The following is a 23,697-nucleotide window of genomic DNA, read 5'->3' as shown; positions in this document are numbered from 1 at the left end:
GGAATAATCTGCTGGCTACAGTATGGCTTTATTTTGACCACATTGGTCTTTGTAATGATTGGAAACAGTACCCCTATCTTATCAAAACCTGGCCCTAAACTGGACCACCATTGAACTAAATCATTGAGTCAATACCTGGTGGTGATATCAGAAGATTGCGTAGAGGTCAGTCACATGATGATATTTGATAAAATCATCACTTTGATTGTACTGAGCACTGATAGAAAATGCTGAATTGTTTGCCATCGTGATGATCTTTGTCAATAAAGTAACGGTAGGGGTGTCATAAGTGCGACTGAAAACAAGTACGAGAAATGGTCACCCTTATATATTACTTATTTAGAAATTTATATAAGGAGGCTTGTCTGTACTTGTATGCACAGCACTTCAGTATATCACAATCAAACATTTACCCATCATTTTGCTTTGACAGCATTATGATGACACCCCTCTCAGCTCTAATGAATGTTATGATCCAGTATCACTAATGTTATACTTGCATGCATGTACATTTTACAGGGCATTTCTTTCATGTAGAAGTTGTAACAAGAGGCTGACAATATCCATGGTAGGGGCTTAACGAACGCTGGTTGTGCTGGAAAATACACCAAACAATATTTCAATCGTTGAAGAAAGATCACACTGGTTTTTGAAGCTACAACCATTATTAAAGTCTGGTATCCAGTTTGAAGCTTTGGAAACGTTGGGACAGGAATGGTTGACTTGAGGTATATGTAGTTACAGTATATTACTGCTTTTAACAGTAATATACCGGTACTGTAACCATTTCTCGTACTTGTTTCAGTCGCACTTATGTTTTTCTTCATTCATGAACTCGTATCTCACATCAATGTATTGCAACTGGAGCAATCCATGTAATCTGTCATCTGTCTGTACATGTGTTTGTAATGTACTGGCATGTGTTTGTGTGTGTGTGATACCATATGTATGGTCATTTTGTTGTATATGTGTGTGTGTGTGAAGGCATTTGTGCGCATCCGTAGTTAAACTTGATAAATTGTTATGCTTAATTTTAACATAAATTTGACAAGTACAGTATGTGCATAGAAACTATAAAATTTGACAAACACAGAGCATGTAGGTGCATAGAAAGGACCAAATTTTACCATAAAATTTGAACCCAGTCGTGCCTAGACATTACGTTACCTAATGAATCTTGTCAACATGTGTTGGCAATGTACCGGTACATGTACTCCACTGTAAAAAAATACAAATCGTGCTGATTTCTAATATTCACATGTGTAAACTACATAACAAGTTTGTTTTTAATTCCTCTGACACTGTTTCACTATTTTTTTGTGGTCTACCCTGTGTCATATTGAAATACACATGTTTTTACTGGAGGGTCTTATCAGTTGGTGATAGTCAAATACAGTGTACCGTACATTTACTCACTGAACCAAATGTTTGATTTTGTTGTCTGGGAGAATCTCCATGATCTATTGATGGCTACGCTATTTGAAATATTTTATTACATCTGAGAACAAAGTGTGTAACGTAGATTTTCGATTTGGAAGTAAGAACTTTGTTGGAAGTGTTAGAAGTGACTTTACAGTTTACATGGAAAGGTATGCAGTACTGTTTTGAGTTCCTCACCATAAAATCATAAACTTGCCACTTATTGCTAAAACACATATGCATGCCTACAGTGACAGTGTATGCATACTTCCCTGAAATGTTTAGGTTATTGCAATATTTCAAAATTTATTATTTGGTTGCCAAAGTACTGGTATTTTACTTTGATGAACAAGGAAAAGGGAAGCAGATAAAATAGCATTCCTTTGATTAAAACAATTTTCAGGATATTTCCACTTTTACCCTTTGAGAGCTGTAATTTTTCCCGCCAAAACTTTAGTGCACATTTTACCTATTTTTGTAATTTTTCTGCAACTTTTTTAATAATTTTGGACCAAACAGACATCACATTGCATTGGCTAAAGTTTTTTAGCAAACCTTTTCTCAAAAAAAATTGACTAGGGTAAATTTTATAAAGACTGGCACTCCAAGGGTTAAACAGTAAATGGTCTAAATTTGTTCTCCTTTCTTCTTAATATTATTATTATTTTTGAAAACTTTAAAGGAAGAGAAGCAAATGCAATGCTGAAAGAGTAAGCAAATGCAATAACAAACAAATATATACAATAATTATGATAAAGCGGCCTTGACATGTTCAAGATGTGGCGGCTATAAACATACCTGGTCAATGGAAGGATAACGGACACTGTCTGTCTAACCCATCTGGCACAGATAAAGACTTTGCACGTTTCAACATGAAATTTTTATATGGTTGCCAAAAATGTATCAATGAAATGAAATATTGTTTTTCAAGGAAATTCCATAAACGCGTGTGATAATACCGGTACATCACTATGACCTTTCGTTTGACCTTTCAGTTTACCATATAAATGCATATTCCATAGATGAATGTAAAAGACAATCGGCTCCAGAATTATTGTAAAAATCAATATTTTATTTATGGAAACCTAGTGTGCAAAGACCAAAAATATTAGACGATGCTGAAGTTATTTTCGTATTCGTTTTCGTATTCGTTTTCGTATTCGTATTCGTATTGGAGTCACTGACAAAATTTTTTATTTTTAGTCCAAATTTCGTACGTATTACATAAAAGTTCTGTCTTTACAGAAGTTAACGTGCTTTTTATATGACAATATATCAATACTTCAATATTTGAGAATGTGAGTTGAAAAAGATCCAATCTTTTTAGGCCCTAGATTGAAAGATATCGTTGTTATCATTAGAGGAGAGATTTTAAAAAACAAACGGCAAGTACACAGGCACTTCTTAGCTTTCGCTGATCACTGCGTCTCACGTGACTAGCTAGACGCAGCACGAAGTAAGACGCAGATACCGGCAAACCGCCATTTTGAAATGAGACAGTTTTGGTCTCCCGGAAGTTGTTGATTGCGCATGCCCGCACATAGTGCATCATTTTTATCGCGTGCTTTTTAGTCTAGTCTGGTACCTGCCAATATTTCAAAACTTGTAAGAATGTTAATTAAATCCTTGATTAAATTTTAGCCACGTTCGCTGTGATAATTGTAGCTTTACTTCAAAGTAAAATTGAACAGCCAATGACAGCGCCCCATGATTCAACCAATCAGATTTCGTAATTCGATACATGGCGGTTTCCCGTTACCTGCCTCTATGTGCTTGTCACTGAGGCGGGGACCAGCCAATTCTTAGCTGGGTAGTCTGTTGAATAAATTCAATAGATCGATTTTCGGCTCGATCTATCGATCCCGTAGTCGATATGCGCGCCATTATAACCAAAATAATCACTAGGTTACAGGGGCGGGCATACTGACCACGGGATCGATAGATCGAGCCGAAAATCGATCTATTTAGCAGACTACCAAGCTATTAGCGCCTGTGGGCCAGTAAGTAGTCTTTGGAGGAAATATTTTTTAAACAAACATCATTTTCGTATTCGTATTCGTATTCGTTTTCGTATTAACTTCTATCACAACAACCAACTTCAACATTCTGTTGACATCATTAGTATCGATAATGGAAATTTAGCTGACCCGCCCAATTTGACGAGTTGTAAACTTAAAAGGTAATTTTCTTGTTTTAAACTGATATCTCTGTGAAAGTGATAAAGACAGTGAATGCAGGGCTCAACGTTATCGCATGCCCCTAAGTCGAAATTTTAGGGGCAAACCTTGGACCTTGAAAATATTAGAGGCTTTTGTAGGGTCACGAAAACCTTAAAAAATTATATTGACATGCTGTATTTAGACTGCTGTCGCAAAGAAAATATCATCTCATATGATGCGGGAAAGCGTCATAAAAGAAAACGAGATGAATAAAATGGTATCATAGGCCTATGTCCCAATCGGTACATTTGTTTCCCTAATAAAGACTAAATTAATGTCTGAGCTGTTGTCAGAGTCTTTATTTGAGTACGGCCCATCTCTTTTTCTTTCCTTGCGTTTGCGTCAACTGTCATTGCCAGAACTAGCTGTGATATCGCAGCGGTACTTGTGACCCCAATGACCCGAACGCGTTCGATATCTTTACCCCACAAGTACCGCTGCGATATCACAGCTATGCCAGAACATGTTGATCAACTTGTGTTATGATAAGATACACCAAAATGCATGGAAATTAATTTGTATCACGAAATATCGAGAAATACCTGTATTCTATGATAAATAGGCTTCAGCTAGTCTAGTAGCTGTCGCAACTGGCTCGATCGGTTTCCATCATTTGTTACTGTGCGATCCAGTTTTAGTGTTACGCAGTTTGCCCCGCTCTACAACTCTGTTCTGCAGGTCACTCCAAAAACTTTCAGCAGTACTATTTTGGGGGACCAATTAAGCCGCTAGCCGTAGATAGCTACTTTTTTCAACAAAAACTCTGAATAGAAATGCAGCAACTATCAACTTTCGATTGATATTTGTTGGCAAGAGAACAAAACTCAAACGTATATGCGCATTGAATCCTAGCTGTGATATCGCAGCGCGCAGCGGTACTTGTGGCGTGTATCGAACTCGCTCGGGTCATTGAGGTCATCGCCACAGTCCCATCCATGGTCTGTTCTACATAATTGCAGTCGCTACCCGGCAGATGTGCCATGATATTTCAACAAAGTTGCTTGCTATTTAGATCTAGCTGAAAACAAAAACCTTTATGAAACAGGCTAATCCAGTCCAAGCTTGATGAAATCGATGCTTTGATCTGCTTTCCAAAGGACGATTTCCGGAAATGGTCTAGCCGGTTACATGCCACCATGGAGGTAGGAAGACCTCCTCTCTTCCTACCTCCATGATGCCACTAACGCAAATATTCATTACGCACGTGAACGCATAAAACATGTTGCAGTTACTGGTTGCTTGTTTTCCCTTGTCAGCTATATTTTGATGACATTTTATGCTGGGATTATGATTGGTTCAATTGAAATGATGTGACAGCACTAAAACTGCTTCTGACACTTGATTGGATTGTAGTAACATTTATCATTAAATTCATGGGATATTTTGACAGATCAAGATAACATCAGCAGACACATTGACAGCGCTGTGCAGTGGAGAGAACGCGCTCAAACCTTTGAGTAACTCCGCTCAACGGCTATGCTTATTCAATGCGTATTTTGGGGTCGCGGCCTTTCGGGACAATGCTCCGTGAACACTGAGCGAATACATGTTGTATTTGATCACGTATACGGTATGGAGAAATGTCTTGAAAAAAATTCAGTCGCAATCTCATAAAATTTGGTCGCCTATGCGACTGAAAATGGTCGCTACTTTGAGCCCTGATTGATAAATTATCGGTCGGTCCGGTTTTATGTTATTATTGCTCACATCTTTACTCTGAAAGATAAACTACCTATTGTGATTGATTTCTGTTACTTTCTCCCCTGTAGCAGCACGTACAACTTTGTCGTAACTTGCAATTTTGTAATTTTTGCCTTACCGCACTCCCTGAGTTTTGTAAAGTATTGTATTGTATGGTTATTATAATTTATTTCAGGTCTACGTAGAGTCATATCAAAATCAAGTAAAATACTTGAAATACAAATTGTAAATGGATATGATTATTCTAAAGTGAGTTCAAAAGGATGACCGGATATAACAATTTTCACATTTTTTTATTTAGATGGTTGTCCTGGACAAGTCCCCCGATCATCATAGCTTTCAACAGTCACCCGTTTTGCAGCGTCACAAAAATCTGCCCTCCCCGCAAAACAATCCGCTCTCACGAGTCCCGTTACTTGGCACTGACCATGATTCGCGGTGCATCCAGCTGCCGGTCAAGAGACATTGGCAAGCGAAGATGCTGCCTTACCAGATCCCAACCGATTTTAAGAATTTTTTTTCAAATAAAATGAGGTGAACAAAATTCTTTAAAATCTACAAATGCAAATTTATGTAAATTTAACCAAATTGGGCAGATGAAATTACGAATCAAATTATGACAATATTTAAGCCTCAGTAAATATCGTATATTGCACGTTTCATACCTGAAACCTGGACTAAAATAACATTTTCTGTCAGTGACTCCAATACGAATACGAATACGAATACGAAAACGAATACGAAAACGAATACGAAAATAACTTCAGCATCGTTAATATTAGCCCTCAAAATATTAGCCTCAAAAGCGAATCTTGAGTAGTTTTTTTTCTGCAATTTGAATAAATTTCAGGAAACTGACAGAAGGACCTTTTTCATAAATTCTGATATTTGCTGAAATTTTTATGTTCAGGCAAATCACGTGGATAGGTTTTGTAATAGATGAATGAAACCAGTATGAATCTGGTTTCTCACCATGTATATGAAACTGTTATATTATTTTTAAATTTAACCACTTTCACCAGTCTGAGAGCAAATGTTGAAAATCAAACTGAGGTTATACTGTTAAGTTTTTGGCACATACCTGGATTTATTATTTATATTTATGCAATGGTGTTTTGAAATTTTGTCAACATAAACTAAAAAAGTTTGATCATAATGTTATTGCCCATGTTAGTAACAGTTACATGTAGATAATCATCTGGAATCATTTGGCACATTTTCATTAATCAGCAATAAATTAGATAATTAAGAATGAATGCATAATTATCAATTCCATGTGGGTGTCTGAATGTTAAATATTTATTAAATTAGATTATGAACATGGTGTTAGCAGATCTTATGGGGTTATCCTTTTATTAACATAATTATCCTCACTTTGCTGTTTTCCATTTCATTCTGTATAAAGGTCAGACTAAAATGTGAGTTGCCTTGATCAAATTTTTGAAGCAGGTATGTGCAATATCATGTCTGATATGGGTAAATCATCTTTTTCTTCATTTTAAAGGTCAGAGTGCAATGAAGGAAAGGCGCTTCCCCAGTATTATGTACTCTCCTTTGAAATCACTATAATTCCTTCTCAAATATTGCAAGCTTGCCTCAGGGTAGTCATTTGAATGACTACCCGGAAAGGGTAGCAGTAAAATATTGTGCCAAAACTGAAAATGCCTGATGTTCCATGTATATTTATACCTTGTAAGAATTTTTCAAATCAATTTATTGTATGCATTAAATAAAGCATATCGTATCAGTGAAAGTGTATATTTAGTGAAGTAGAGGCAGTAAGTTCACTGCAATGTTTCCATGGAATCTTCCTGAGTTCACTGCAATATTTCCATGGAATCTTCCTGAACGAGAAAATGTTATGAAACAAATCATAGAAATACTCTCATTTTATTACATGGTCTGTTTTCTTCACTGATCTTTTTTATTATTGAAGAAAATACATGTAAGTGAACTGCTGAATTTGAGTGCAATTGTTTAGTAAATGAGGAAAACTAACCATATCAGTGTAAAAAAATGTCTGAGAGATGTCAGTGTACAGAATGTATATGTATATCATGAATGTCTGGTAGAGGTGAATAGAAATGACGTGTACAAATTTTTAGCATGTCAGTACCTGCAGATTTGAGAGTGGTTATGACATGAATCGTCTGGAATTTGTGCCAGACAGGATGTCCTGACAATGTTTAATACTGAATGGAGTACATTCCTTGAAGATTCTCTTATGCAATTGTATTCAGGAGCTGTAGCCTGCCATACATAGCTACCGGTATATTGTAGACAGTGAAAAGAATTGCTGAGTCTCATTATCGCCCCTTTAAACTACCAAATATTTTTTTAGTTACTCAAAGTGTGAGAAAACCTCAAATAGGAGCAGTTAATTTGCATACATATATTTCTTCTTTTGTAACCAAAATGATAAACTTAGCATGGTAATTTGTTTCTTCATGAATTTCCAATCCAGTTTCAATTCTTCTGACATACATGTACCGTTACATCTTGGCTCCTAAATGGTATGTAGGCTGATAAATACATTACAATATGAGGTACAAGATTAGTGTGTGTATGCACCGATTATGAAGTCTTATCATACAGTACTCTTCAATCACACAGCCTAATTCTCCAGATTTTACAATGTTTAGAAAATTTGATTCATTTTTGTGGTATCATTCATCAGGGAAAAGAGCAAGAACCATCGTGAGAACACAAATTGTAGTCTGCTAGATTATACTGGCATATTATCAACAACAACTGTATAAAACATGCATTCTTTCCACTTCTGTGTATTTATGGATATATTTCATTACATATTATTGTGTTGTCTGACCTTTAAACTGATACCTTCAATTGTATGTTTGTTTGTTTGATTTTTCTCTGCTCCAGCTTGCCAGCAAAATGCATCAATGGTGGAGTTGCTGGTGTAGTCGGCGTGTCCTGTGTTTTCCCCATTGATCTGGTCAAGACAAGGTTACAGAATCAACAAATCAAAGATGGCGTCCGAATGTACAATAACATGTAAGTTCTGATTGAAGTAATGCTTAAATTCTTACAATGAGCCCTAGCCAATGAAAATCCCAGCTTTATGTCATAGGTTACCAGAGGGTCAGGGTTCAAAGCCTGGTACTGTCATTCACCTCAATTCCGTATACTAGTCCACACTCACCAGTCATAGTCATAATGATGCATTCCACGAAAACCATGCATGGCAATGAAAGAGCTTGTTAAAGGGACAATTCATGAGCAATAATGTTTCATAATTTTTCCGTAATTTTCGTCTTAAACACAGCAACATACATGTATCCTTCTCCTGTCTGAGTTTTGATAAAAAATATTAAGTATTTATAGTGTTGTAATATGCAATGTAATTGTTGCCTTGTGAACTACCGGTAGAGTCTCATCTAAAATTCACAGGTCTAAAAACAGTAAAGTTTGACACACATACATGTTGTGTTGACAAAGCATTTGATATACCGTAATTTGGAGATTTGACCTAAAAGTGATTCATAAAGCAGAGTGATAGAAGAAAAACATCAAAACTTGTTGTCAATTGAGCTATAAAGGATTTTCCATGCAAACCATAAAATATACATTTACCTTGAGCATAAGAAACTATTGCAAAAAAATTTGTTCTTTATAAGTTTCTGTTACTGTACATATCTGGCAAAGTGGTAAGTCGCAGTTGAATCTAATACATATGGATTATATTTGTCACAAATTGTGTCACCTATTTCTGCTAACTTGTTGGTCATCACATTTTAAGCACTTCAACAATAAAATTTAGAGATCTCACAAATAGAGTCAGAGGGATTTATGGCTGTAAAAGTGTGTGCAAAGCAACATGGGTATTTTCACAGATATTTTCTCTCGATCAGCAGTCCATCCTCAAACTTTTCATACTTCTGAGTGCTTTAAATTTTCTTGGCTCAGCCCTACCTGACATTTCTTCAGTAAACGGGGCATCACTCTTGTATCAAGTCAGTGATATGTCAATACTGGCTCAGACAGCACACTCTCTGGCTGTTAAAATTCTAGATTGTTAACCCTTTGAGTGCCAAAGCCAGTTTTTGTCACCTTTACAAAATATAACGCAGACTATTTCTTTTAAATCTAGACAATTTGTTTTCAGATTTCCCCAAAATTTTGATAAAAAACTGCAGCCAATTAAAAGTTATGTCCATTTGGTCCAAAATTATCAAAACTATAAAAGAAAAATTCTTAAAAATTATCAAAATGTTGCACTAAATTTTGGAGGGACAAATTACAGTACTCAAAGGGTTAAATGTAATGCGATGTACACTTTTTTCCAATACTGATGAAATCACCATCGCCAATAGACAGTCAAAGCTGTGTGGAAAGCTGTACCAGTAGGATAAACGATAATGACAAGGTTAGAGAAACACTATTGATACAATGATCTATGCAATCCCAGAGGAGCAGCAGATACATGCATTGTTTTGAACCAGTCAAGCAAACATTCTTTATCTCAAGTTTTCATGTCACATTCTGATAGTATGGTCTCTTCCTTACAATTTATCTATTCCTGCATGTTAGACCATAAAAATTGATTTCTTAATGCTTCTTGCTACAGATAGTGTAGATAGTGCTAGACTCTGACGCAGAAATGGGCTTTGTCATTCTGCTGCAAAAGGTCAGCCCTGCAACGTTTACACTATCAAATTTGTACATCTCTGACAGTGACACCCCTGCAAATTCTCCAAGGTGACCAAGTTACAGAAAACTTCCCCTTTGACCTAAAGTTAGTTTCCATGTGGCGTGACACTTGTCATTCCTGATAGTAAAAACAGCCACTTTAAATCACTATCAGAGAGTACGGTACATATCTACACACCCACTAATCTTAGCTGTCTCTGAAATACATTTACTAAATTTCCTATAAATTCCTCATGATACTGATAGGAGCAAGAAGAATTTCTATTTAATTGTAGATAAATGCAATGTGGATTATTTACATTATAAAAACAATATTTTAAATAAAAAATACATTCTCAAAATTCTGACCAGACTAAAAATAGTTGGATGTTTAAATTAGGTTACTTGAATAGGTCACTCTGCTATTGATGCATTTTATATATGACATATCATTGCAGTTTGGTATCTTTGCTATGTAGCTTGGAGTTGATGCAGTTTATGCATGCGTCTTAGAATCAGGGTGATGGTGCTGGGTTTTCCATTTACATGAATCATTGCAGCCAGGCTGTGCCATTGTGTCACCCCCATTCCGTGAGCTTTCTCTCAGTAGTCAATTTTACCAGACTCAGAATAAAAGATCTGTTATGTTGGAACTTTTATGAGTCAAAGAGAACTCTCTAAAATGAAAGATGGGTTTCAAATTAGCCAATAGTAGTACAAGAATAGTGACAAGTAGAATGATGAAGAAAAATGGCACTTCCTTCATCATGGGCTAAAAATTCTAAAAGCTGATTTACCGATATCTGAAATTCAAAATGGCCACCATCTCTGTGTTAATTCTGTTGAGAAAAAGGAAATTTTTCAATTATTGGAAAACTAAGATGGTGAAAATTTTTCCTACTCCAAGAGCTTCAAAATGAGTCCCAACAAGTGGTAGATCAGAAAAGAATTGGAAAAGTTTGAGAGTCTGAATAGCTGTCCCAGAGGCGCATGCTACCATAAGAGTACTTTATCTCCAATACATTCTCTGGGTCATGGTATATCTTTCCTTCAAATGACAAAAACATTAGATAGCCTTGTGGAATGTCTACACAGTACTTGCCCTGGCTGACCCCTTCTGTGATACACCTTTGACATGTTTGGTGCCCTTTTCACCAAACATTACCCTTTCACTACTTTGGCATAGCCTAATCCTATTGTTTTCAATGATGGAGTTGGACCGACACATTGAAAAAGGGGTTGAAAAGATTGAGACAACCCATCTTAACCAGTGAAGCGAAAACATCTGATTTATGGATAACATGCGTACTTACTTGTTTTGATGTTTGTCTCCGATATTAATGGACATTGTTCCAGTATGACAAGAATAATCTGATTTACTGAATTCATGTAAATGTGACATTTTAACATTGTTCTATGAAACCATGGTTCATTTACCCCTTGGGTAGAGTACCGTAACTGTGATGAAACCCTGTAGCAGAGTACCAGTATTAAAGGCATTCCATTTCCTTTTTAATCTGTCTTCAGGAAGAAAAGCATAAATTAAACAACCATTTGACCAAACGTTTTATATCGCCTCACTGTGACCCGTGATATAAGTCCAACATACATGTACATTATGACTTACTGGAAGATGTATGACTTTTCAGTTGGAGCAATAAAATCTTGAAATGCACAATATACCAGTAAAACTTACAGAAGATACCTTTCTTACAACAAGATATCTTTATATTAACATCTCTTAGATCTCTTAGTTATAAGCAAACATCAATATTTTTTTCAACAAATTTAATCAACTAAGATTAACTTTTTCATACTAGTAATGTGAAATTATTTTTTTATGATTAACTGAAATGTGAACTTAAAACAGATGGTAGATTATTACGGTATGCAGTGTCTATGGGAAGCATATATCCTTTGTGCCCGTTGGTAAGACTTGAAAAAACCCAGAAAATTAGGCCTCAATTTTATTTTGCAATGGTACAGAATGTAAAGAGGTACTGGTATCTGGCAAGGAAAATACCTTTTCATTTAAAATTTACATTTTAGTAACAAATTGGCATCTTTCATCTCTTACAGGCTTGATTGCTTTCTCAAAGTTTTCAAGGCGGAGGGTCTTAGGGGCCTCTATAAAGGTAAGCATGAGAATTCAATTCCACTTTTGACATAAATGTTTCCAAGTTATGGCATATCCATGTTTCATAAACTGAGGGAAAATACCGTACGACAAGTCTTGTATGACATTGTGTAGTGATGATTTTGAAAATATATTTGAAAGGAAATTCTTGTTCAGATGATATGAGTTAACATGAAAAACCCTCACACTGTATATTACTGGTACACGTGTACGTCACAAATTGATATTTTCAAGCAATACAGCTTTTCAACCTTGAAATCGGGCACTAATGCAATTTAATCCCATCGACAAACTCACTGTTGAAGCGGCTTGCGTCAATATAACTATACTCCTGGGATTACTTTAAAATGACCAGCAATCACGTCGGATTAAACTAATGGAAATATAATTATTTGGCCTGAATAACTCACAAGACTCTGTAGCACATGTGCCAATCTGTACAATTGAAATAAGTTTCCTTGTTGACTCTGTCCAGGAAGTCATTGTGTATAGTTATATCATATTGCATGCACATCACGTCAAAAGGAATTATCAGTTCTGGTATTATATTTTTGTAAAATGTTCTTTAGGCGGAATGAAAAGACAACGTGTAGAGTTACGTATGTTATGGTCTCGTTAAAAGGCATGCTGTCAATTTTTCTGTGCATCGGAATTTATATGATATTTTCCAGTGTCTACGCAATAGATACAGATTTTGGTCGGCAAAATGTGCAGTGTTTTGAACTTCTTGCCAATAATATTATTTCAAAAACATTGAATTACTGACAATAATAAGAGCTGTTCAATATTTTCCTGTTGTACTGTGAGGGGGACTATCAAATTTTTTGTAATATTTAAACTGAATTTTATGAGAAATTTCAGAAGTGGCAATTGTCATACTGCGACTTTATAATTTTAGATTGTTAATATCACATTGCAAAGTAAATCTAACCTTTTAGCCATCATACTGTGGTACATTCATATTCTTTTCAATAGGATGGTTGATTCCATATACAGTGAAATGGGGATGATAGCATTACAGAAGTCTTGATTTGAAAGGGTTAAAATTAAAAATTCACAGTACCAGCATAAGTTATTACCAGCAAATGTTATGTGTGTTAACTATGACAGATTACCCTTTGACCCACTTCAATGTCATGGTGCCAGCAATGATATTGAAGTATTTGCATATTTAAATTATGCAAATTATATGCAAAATGTGAACTTTGACCTCATCATTCTGAACAGGCATTGGTGTGAATGTTACACTCATCACTCCCGAAAAGGCTATCAAGTTAGTTGGAAATGACTTCTTCAGGTATATTCTCAGGACTGAGGGGTAAGTACCGGCAACGGAAAAAGAATATAAGGAAAAATAGCACTTAAGTGATAAATGTCATTTGTAATATTTTATGAACAGGGTTTTAAAGTTTAAACAATGTTATCTGTGTGGTGGTCCCTGGAAAAGTACCAAAGGAAAAAGATAGTTGTTATCACAAAATAATTTCATTTTGCTTTTAAACGTAAAGATCTCTTGAATTTCACTGATCTATAATTGTGTATTGAATGAAATTTTATTCCAATTATTAATTTGCCTAGTGTTCAGAGAACAACATCAGCATTCATAGAATAGTATGTTACAGAATTTCTCAATGGCATTAACAGATTGTTGACGAGCAATGAGCAATGAGAATTTCTTTGCTGACACATAGAGTAATTTTGAACTACAGATGTACGGCTCAATTTCAAAGCTTGGGGCCATCAATATTCCTATGGCACTTTTCAAATCCTGTACATTGAACAGCTGTGGTCCAAAATTTGTGTTTGTTGGACTCAAAAGGTGTATTAACATTACTAAAAGTTTGCATGCCTATGAGAAAGGAACTTCTCAAAATTTGATTTTGAAAAATGCTAATCCACAAAAAATATGCTGTAAAATTGCAGGAAATCACTGCCATTATATCGGGAGATGATAGCCGGTGGGGGTGCCGGCCTTTGCCAGGTTATAATCACATCTCCCATGGAATTGCTGAAAATTCAACAACAGGATGCCGGCAGACAAGGTAAGAAGAATTTGTAATTTTTAACCAAAAAAAAATATTCTACAAATCAAGCAGTACTTGAGATTAGCATACTTATGAAATCTTTAATAACTCTGATGTGTAAATGGTGACGATGAAAATATTGAAACGTGACTAAATACTTGAAACGTCATCATTGCTGACTGCATGATATGCAGATACAATAACACTGGTGATACTATAGTGTGAAACCTGTGATGTTTTGCTGATGTGTCACACTGGTATTTCAAAATGTGTTTTACTCGTAATCTCTTTATGCTTGCCAGCAGTGTGTGTTTCCATAGCCCACAGTGTCTACATATGCCCACCAACATAATGTGTTTGGACGGATACACAAATAAAATCACTGTGTGACAGATGGATGGGATACTGGAAATCTCTGCTGGGGTGTTTTGTCTCACAATCTTTGTTCAGAATGCCAGCAAAATGCTGTCGTTTTAAATTTGTAAGACTTCCCCAAAATAAACATATATCATTCACCAGTTAAACCCAATCAGCTGTAACTTTTGTTGCTTTTTCTTGCAACATATTCCTGCTCATAAAAAAAATTATTGTCTTTCTCTTCTTTCAAAACCTACAAAGAAACCTGTCTATTAAGAATGGAGTCTTTAAGGTAGAACGTGCCTTGGCAACAGATATTCGGATTCTCAAACTTTTACAATTCTTCTCTGATATACCACAAGTGGGGGTTTATTTTAAAGCTCTTGGTGTAAGAAAACTTCACTGGCTTAGTTTTTTTAAAATCGAAAATTTTATTTTTTCTTCATAGAGTTAACACAGGGATGGTGGCCATTTTGAATTTTAAATATCGTAAATCTTGGGTTATTTGTTTTTCTAACAGCAAAATTTGCACTGTGACCCCCACTTTTTATTCGTGATTTAGTAAGAGAATAGCTGAAAGTTTCATTACGGAAGGTTTGAGCAAAAGTTTTAGTCTTTCACTTTCGAGGCACATACTACCTTAATAAAGAGATGTCTTCAATAGACATGTAAAATACTGTGAATTGAAAGCTTTTGTCTTAAAAAGTCTGTCCAAAATGGAGAGATGTTCTGACAAGAAAGGTGCAATAATGACAGAATTCATAATATCAGTAAATTGGTTTCCTTTAATACTGATTCATTTACATTTGCTGCAATTTACTGCAATTGCAACTTATTTCCATTGCAGCTCAAAAGAACATTGCTCAAGCATCTGGTGCAACAGAAGCTGCAGTTAAAGTCTCCCAGACGAGGAATTATTCAGCTGCTGCCGTGCCGAAGCCAAAGTCGGCACTACAGACTTCATTGGAGCTACTCCGGACCAAGGGCATTGTGGGATTGTATCGTGGTTATGGTGCTACCTTACTGAGGGACATTCCATTTTCAATGATTTATTTTCCCCTCTTTGCTCATCTTAATGCCCTTGTAAGTCCCTCCATTTTATTGTATTTTTCCATTCTTGTTTGTTTGCTGTACCTGTACACAGTCTATAGTTCCCTGTGAAAGAGACGATAGCTGTCACTTTTGGCAATATTTTCAGTGCTGCATGATGAAAACAATTACTTCATCTGCCTACAGTATGTTTAAATACAAAGAAATGTATGAGCTTTGCCAACACACTTTCATTTCTGTGAATTCTCTTATGCAATACCGGCTCAATTTCATTTTTTTAGAAAGTTTTTTAACCTTTGTCGTAGAGGGCGCTGTGATTACTATCATCAGGATCATGTGAGATTATGGGTAAGGTACGGCACAGTAACTTGTGTTTGATGATGCAGCACATCAGTACTAGGCTAAAGTTTTACTGTTGTGTCAGATACAGCAATTGTGTAAACTCTGTAGGTGGGCAAAAGTGTATGTATGCAAATGCATACTACCGGTATAACCCTGAAACTTATTGTCATGAAATTTCGTTTTCTGCATGTTGTTGTGAATTTGATGTGTCTGTTCACATTTTTAGGGTAAACCAGCTGATGGTGGGAGAGCCAGTTTTCTTCACTCTCTGGTATCTGGCTGCATAGCAGGGGGTGTGTCTTCAATCAGTGTCAATCCAATGGACGGTAAGTCAAATTTTCCATGTTTAAAACCAATGCCCAATAATAAATTAGAGAATGAAATTGACACCCCTGCTGATTTCTTGTGAAGTGTTCCTTGAATGCTGCGTCCCTGTGATGATCAGTGTTATGTGACTTCAACCATACCTGCTGTGTATTATCTAGATCCAATCTCCGTACAGTCTCCATACATCTGTCTATTTTAGGAAGCAGGGAGATGTTTAAGAGAAACTTGTAAGCTTTTTATCACTAACTGTATCTTTTTGTATTTTAATAATATCAAAATATACCATTTAGTCTTTTTGGAGATACTCTGAATTCCAATTATCAAGCCATATTGTCTTTGAAAATGTCACTGCTGTCTTTTTGCATTTTTTCAACAAGATGATTTTAAAATCAGATACAACTTAATATAAAATGTAAAAATACTTGCCAAAGAGTGACCACATCGTTTTTCAAAAAAAAATTTGTTGACAAACACAACTGAGATACTGGTGTTAATAACTAAATAATTTTCAAGTTGCTATTCAAATATGGCTACTGCAAATATACATGTATCCATCACCAAGGATTGAAAATGGTGACATTTTCAAAGGCAATATTCAAAACACAACTCTAAAGATAAGATGGTATCAATTTAGTGAGTAAAATGAAAAAAGATGGGGCTCAAAGTGTTAATAATTGGTGTCAGCTTCCTTTTTCATGGTAGTCAGACTCACGCTTTCTATTCCCATGATTCTTTTGTTCACAGTGATCAAGACTCGTTTGCAGCTGCTTTCAACGGCACAGGGCGACACAACTTACACAGGAATCAGGGACTGTGCAGTGAAAATATGGCGTCAGGAAGGATGGACAGCGTTCTACAAAGGTGCTGGGTGCCGTATTGTGGTTATAGCCCCTCTCTTTGGCATTGCCCAAAGTGTTTACTACATAGGAGTCGGGGAGTATATTCTCGGGATTGAACACAATCGCTATAACTGAAAGGTGTAAGAGTACTGAAAAGTCAAAATATTCTGTGTGAATACACAGCGTTCAGTAAGACCCCAATCCTATGTGTTTGTAAAAATCTTCAAAGGGACAATGTGATGTTAATTGTAAAGCAATATACACATGTAGACCCCCATGTTAGATGTCTAGGACATCCCAGCCACAGGAATGTAACAGTGCCATATTGATGATAGCGCCATCTAGTGGCAATAGTTTGATGGTGCTATCCCATGATTAGTAACATTTTGATTAGTAGCATGGACAGTTGTCACTTGGTGCCATCGTGAAGATTTCAAAGACTTTTTGAAAGTGGAGCAATAGTTAGATTAACTGTGGCTGTCTGCTTGACTAATATGTTCAAAGTACCGGACAGTTTAGTGCAAGTTGAATCCGACAATCTATGAACCTAGGTGACAAAAAAATGGCTGCCTTGATTATGCGATGTAAATTATAATAATTGTGCATAAGCACCTGACTCTTTGTTTCCGACTGCCATTTTGGTTCTCAGCAGCTGATTTGCATATCTCAGTGGAAATTTAAACTCTTACATTGCCTGTGGAAAAACCACTTTCTCGTTTTGCTTAAAACAGAGCATGCTCAGAAGCAAGCAGGTGAATGACGGATAAATTTCATGCTCTACTGTGCGGATAATTTACAATTATAAAATTGCATGTTAATTCTTTGAAGCGACGTTTTTGTGAGATTTGTGGCAGATTTTCGCCATGGCAATTTCTGAAATGGTGCATTTTTAATGGCTTGGAGTAGTGGATGAGAGTTCAAAACTTGTTTTAAGTTACCCAGACTGACTGGTTTGCATTAGGCAAACAATTGTTTCTCGTCCCTGACATTTGGCAAAACTGATGGGAATTTGTGAAGTGATTCTTTACCACCTATGCAGGAAAAAGGCTTGTAAGAGTGATGCATGGCATTACCTGAAACAAATTTAACTCCTGTTGGCCTTGAAGTGCATGTATTTTTAATTTTTCCATAAGGCCAAAGTAATTACATTCTTTGTTTTGCGTTCCCACCCGCTTTGGTTTTTAAGGTTTTCATGAAAACACACACAGTGTATTTGAATAGGAAATTTTAGGACGTAACTTCCTAGCTTTTCTGAACTAAACATTTTGTTACAATTTTTTATTTGCTGCAATCAAATTTCGCTGTTTTAATTTTCTTGTGTGTGTTTTCATCCGCTTAGACGCCTACCTTTTCCCATTTTGAGTGGACGCAAAACCCAGTATGTTAATTACGTTGGCCTAATCGAATAACACCTACCACACCCCAATCATTTGTACAATCATTGCTGTATTGTCTTGAAATGTATTATTTGACCTTCACATTTTGAATTGGGGATGGATATATGGAGGAACCAAATTTGAAGGTGGATTTATCCTGTTCACCCCTATTTCCTGTGTACAGGTCCACAATCATCATTTAGAACAATGGGTTTGGACCAAACCATAGTAGTGAAAGGGTTAAAAATTCTCTGATATGCCCCTTCCATCAAGATATTTTGCAGATTCACTGTTTCAATAGTAAGGGCTGAGACCATTATATATCGTCATAAAGGAAGCAGGGTTTTGAATGTTTTTGTCCAAAGGAGAATAAAATTCTAATTACCATGACCAGCATTTATGGCAGGAGAAAAACTTGCACTTGGGCAGTTGTGAAATAGTTTTAAATGCAAAATTATTTGCAGCAAAATCTAAATATTTTATAAATCACAAGCTTTAAATTATGTTTATTACTTTAATGCACATCTAAATCATAGATTTTTAATTAAATGCATTTTAAATGCTGTTTGTGATGGAAAAAATGAAAAAAAAAAGATGGAAAAAAGACGCCAGTGATTTCCGCTTGAACAACTCTTGTTGGCTGTTCGCCAACATTGTTAAAAGATTTGTTTGCATTTGTTTGTCATTGAGATTCAGACTTTTCTACACCCTATGCTTTTCAACCCCTTCACTCTTGTATACATTGGAACAGCCATTTTCTTATCAATGGTGTGGTTGGACCTATGTACAAGGGATAGGGGTGAAAGGGTGAAAAGACAGGTGTTCCTGTATTTCTTCCTGTGTCAGTATTCTGTTTATTGAATCACCTAGATCAGATCAGACACTGTGTATCTTTCTGTAACATGGTAGTGACTTCCATTGCTCTGTCAAAAACCCATCTCATTTGGTTTCAGTGTTTAGGAAGTGTTAGTTTCTGTGTTCCTTGTTTATGTAATTGTTCCTTAAACCAGGATTTGACCAAAGATGTTTGTTATCTTTACTATGTTGTGAAAAAGAAAAATATTGTATATAAATCAGTATATTTCTGCCAACTTAACCTTTTCACCCCATTGCCCTGTAATGGCTTCATCCAATTCATGGAATACAATGGAATGTTCCAATGTCTGGATGTGAAAGGGTTAAACTGACCAATCAGTGAGTTATGTCTACACTGCATAAATCACCTCCCTACATACATCGATTTGACAAGTCAGAAACAGTCCGTGTGAAAATACTGACAAATCACAAGTGACGCTGTTATTCATTTAATTGAGGTGTAGACGGTTTGATATGTACAAAACGACAGGAAGAAAAAATTGAGAAAACAAGAAAAATTTGCTGAGGGATTGAATTCATTTGCATTGTGCAGTGTGGACTGGTTTCAACAAATGTAAGAATTTCATCTTTTTGTAAGGTGATCAACAACATGCAGTAGTATACTTTGATGATGTATACCAATTGCATTATATCAAGAATACCAAAAAAGTGATACGAAATGACAATCAGTAAAGCCAAAAATTTAGCATTTTTGAACTGTTGGTTGAAATATTCACAAACCAAAGAGTCATCTGGACATGGCCTATATGTGCCCTTGTATAGCGCCCTCAAGTGTTCACAGCACGTTTTAAACCTCCAGAGGGCAAACTGTTCTATCTTGAAATAGCTGTTTTATAAGAATTATCTGTTCTTTAGACATCCTTTATTGGCATAATGTAAGGAGTGACAAGATTTGCATGTAAGAATAGTATGAGGCTGTAATTCAATGTTAAAAAGTCAATGTCATTGTCAAAGTCAGCAAATAATGGCTACATTTTTATGTGTTGAACATCCAAAGGTTTTCTCCTCAGTACAACCATAGATGGTAAAGGTGTGTTCATTTTTAAAGTGATTTAAACAAAGAGATACTCCATGGAATTCTAAAATGCTTACACATGTCACTTTGAGTAGAAATTTCATCAACTTTGTATCGCAGAATATTTTTGCTTTATTCTCCTGTCGAGACATTTGGTGTTGTATTCTGTCAGGGCATTTATTATCATTGAATCAATAGATCTGATTCTGTATAGATCTGATTCTGTGTGGCATTAGATTTCTTCAACAGCAATCATTTGACTGTTTGTAAAGCTTTAAAAGTGTTCAAAATTTGATAAGCAGGTTTACTTTCTGTAAGTAAAGTCACCGTCCATGGAGGGACGGTAGTAAAGTGCTGTATTTTCAAGTGCTTCTGAAATAATGTAAAATTTTAATTGAAAAGTTTACAGTGGCGTTAAGTATCAGTACTGTGGATGTAAACAAAGAGAAAGAAAAAAATTGTGAACTTATTTTAGTTTGGATTTCTTTATTTAATCTTTGACCTGCATTATTGATGTGTGTGCGTGTATGCATGTGCATGCGTCTGCAATGTCTTGTGTGTGTTGCAATATGTGAATGGCTCAACTCATAACTCATACTGGCCTAAATAGCACCATGTGTGTGTCAAAGATAGCTATATCCTATTTTGCATCAAATTTACGGTGGCATGTTAGTAGATGACTGAGAATCAAAATTTCTGCGATGTGTTGTGAATAATTGTCAAAATTCTGAGTCTGTAAAAGAAACAAATCTGTCAATAGCAAAAAAATAATGTAATTATACATTTTTACTGCCAGGTCCTTTAACTTGTGTGTCACAAATTTTCTCAAAGTCCTTTTGAATTGAAATTTGCCCATTTGACTTTCAACATTTTCACCGCACTACTTGAACATAACTCCTCCCAATCCATTGGAAACAATAGGGAGGAACCAAACTCAAGTCATTTAAGGATAACAAAAATATATAAGTTGGTGGTAATAAAATGTCACCCTGAAGGCAGTTTCTATGATACTCCAATGTGATGATAACTCTGTGCAAGTTTTTTCGGCAGCTGATTTGGCCCAAATTATCTGAAATATATTAAGTTGACATTTCAAACCTTCACTGTTACTCTTTGCATGCTGTAACTTTGCATGTCTGTGAGTTTTGACTTCATGTGGTATTGTACAGAAATTATTTTAAAAAGATGTGTAAGGTTATTAAAGCTTTACGATTGGCTAAAAATTTTTGTTTAATTTCAATGCGTGGATGTGAATGTCATTGATGTGCAGTTTGTTTATCAGAATATGAATTTATCATCTTAATAAAAACTTTGAAAGGACAATGAATTCACTAATACCATACTGATGGTGAATTTCAAGCAAAGCTTTTGCAAAAATTAGGGATTTGGGGCAGACTTAAAGAACGACAAATTTTATAGTTCATGTAACAGAATCCTCTTTTCTTAGAAGGACGTAATATTTCGAAATTTGACAATCTCAAAGAATAAAATGTCCTGTTCTCAAAAGACTAATAACTTAAAACCTGTTCTCCTCAATTCCCAGTAAACAGGTCTACCATGTAAGTAGTTTTGGACCAAACCATTGTGGTGATAGGGTTAAATTGGTGCTGATGATTGCGTGTTATTGTAGATATTGAGGGGGATGGTATGTGTGTCCAATAGAAAGAAAGAAATCTGTGTACCTGTATGTAAATACGAATACTTGTATAATAATAATAATCGTATGAATAGACTGCTGTGTGATTGGTCACTTTTAAATCTGAATATAAACTGTGATTGGTAGATGCCTGTGGCTTGAATGTTGTGATTGGCAGAATGTTGTTACTTGCACAATTGTTACCAAAGTTTGAAAGATTTTACTTGAAATTTCACATGAAAGCGGACTTGTTCATTCCAATCAAAACCTTGAATGCTGAGTGAGGTAATACAAGATACAACATCATACAGACTGTAGAAGAATTGCGCGGTCATTCCTACAATATTTGAGTAAAATGAGAAGCTGTATTTCTGTAAGCAGAACAAAAAAATGCAGAAAAATGCTTTGAAATTTCACTCAGTGGATAGACCTTTGTGGTGGCCATTCTGACTTCATTTTGATATTTTCTCGGACAGTTTGGCTCAGATGTGATATGTCATGAGTATATTTTTCACAATTTGGTGCAAGATCATTCTCCACAAGTTGTACAAAATTTCAAGCAAGCTAGTTCCATGTATCATACGTGCAAAACCTGAAATGACCACATCATGCAATGGTGTCTATTAATTAAGAAATTCAGATTTTGAAAAATTCTGTAATTTTTCCTGCCACCAATGTTTGTTAATAAATTGTCAGCGTAGTTTGAAATCAACTTCTTTTATCAGTTTGCTATTTTTTCGTAGCCTTCCCAACAATGTCTTGACTCCTTCCAACAAAGTCAAGGCATTGGGCGTGAAAACTCCAAAAACAAACCACAACTTGTGTCCTGAACATACCAGTATACAAGGTTCATGCTGATTGGTGAACTCTAAACGTGGACCACTGGATCTTTGGAGGGACGGGTGGTCAGGATGCATATGCATATTTCCTAAAAATCAAATTTGGTAATTTCCCACTTTGAACCTTCCATGGCATACATACTTTTTTTTGAGATTTTCACACTTTTTCAGCTGTCTGATGCATGTATATTCTTTTTCCCAAAACACAGCACAGTTGCAAAATCTTCATAGCACATTTTGTTCAGCAGGTTATTACTGGTATTTCATTTTTAATCACCCTTCCCAAGATCTAATGGTTTATCCCTAATGTTCTTATGTCCCCCTCAGAGCTAACTCATCAGTTGTCTGCATTTTCTTCTGTGTCCTTCATGTCAAATGTAGCAAATACAGTCAGTCATTGGTCCACCAAGCACACGGCGACATACCTGCTCCATGTGCCAAGCCGAGCAATAATGCAATGGAAGGGCGCCCTCATTAGGTTGATTGAAACTTTACAGTGCAGTTCCATACTCCTGTATGGAACAGACCAATTTGTGAATTGTCATATTTAATGACAGTATTTTTGGTTTGGGCAGCAAACACTGGTTAGATGTGCTTGTAAATATAGATAAGTACACATTTTCATTTAGTTTCTGTTGTAATCACAGCATTTCACAACCCTCAAAAGTTTAAGACATGAAAATAAAGACCACCTGGAATCCGTCTCATATACTATGATCAATCCAATTCGCTATGAAGGCATCAACAATCACCAACGATAACAACTGTGGTTTGAACTACACCATGGTGGTGAGAGGTCAAAGCCTCCATCTGGTCTGGCACATTCCTCAAAGTTGGGTGTTTTCTTCGAGAGTTAATAGGTTAAAAAAAATGCAATGCTTTGTTAGGCC

At 35.8% G+C, this 23,697-nt stretch overlaps 1 protein-coding gene across 1 annotated transcript in view; it reads left to right on the top strand.

Moving 5' to 3' along the window:
- LOC139116062 (mitochondrial glutamate carrier 2-like) overlaps nt 1-19,036 on the top strand; it is a 30,303-nt gene extending 11,267 nt beyond the window's left edge. The window contains exons 2-9 of the mRNA XM_070678574.1: nt 520-728; nt 8,223-8,354; nt 12,069-12,124; nt 13,354-13,444; nt 14,050-14,168; nt 15,355-15,590; nt 16,126-16,225; nt 16,971-19,036. Of these exons, the coding sequence (XP_070534675.1) occupies nt 715-728; nt 8,223-8,354; nt 12,069-12,124; nt 13,354-13,444; nt 14,050-14,168; nt 15,355-15,590; nt 16,126-16,225; nt 16,971-17,200 (978 nt within the window). The 5' untranslated portion in view covers nt 520-714 and the 3' untranslated portion in view covers nt 17,201-19,036. The remainder of the gene's footprint in view (nt 1-519; nt 729-8,222; nt 8,355-12,068; nt 12,125-13,353; nt 13,445-14,049; nt 14,169-15,354; nt 15,591-16,125; nt 16,226-16,970) is intronic.
- Nucleotides 19,037-23,697: the final 4,661 nt, after the last annotated feature.

The sequence above is a fragment of the Ptychodera flava genome, chromosome 2, assembly GCF_041260155.1.
Source record: "Ptychodera flava strain L36383 chromosome 2, AS_Pfla_20210202, whole genome shotgun sequence".
Taxonomy (NCBI): Eukaryota; Metazoa; Hemichordata; class Enteropneusta; family Ptychoderidae; genus Ptychodera; species Ptychodera flava.
Note: the sequence above shows the minus strand (reverse complement) of the source record. Positions and strands in the feature narration are given on the sequence as shown.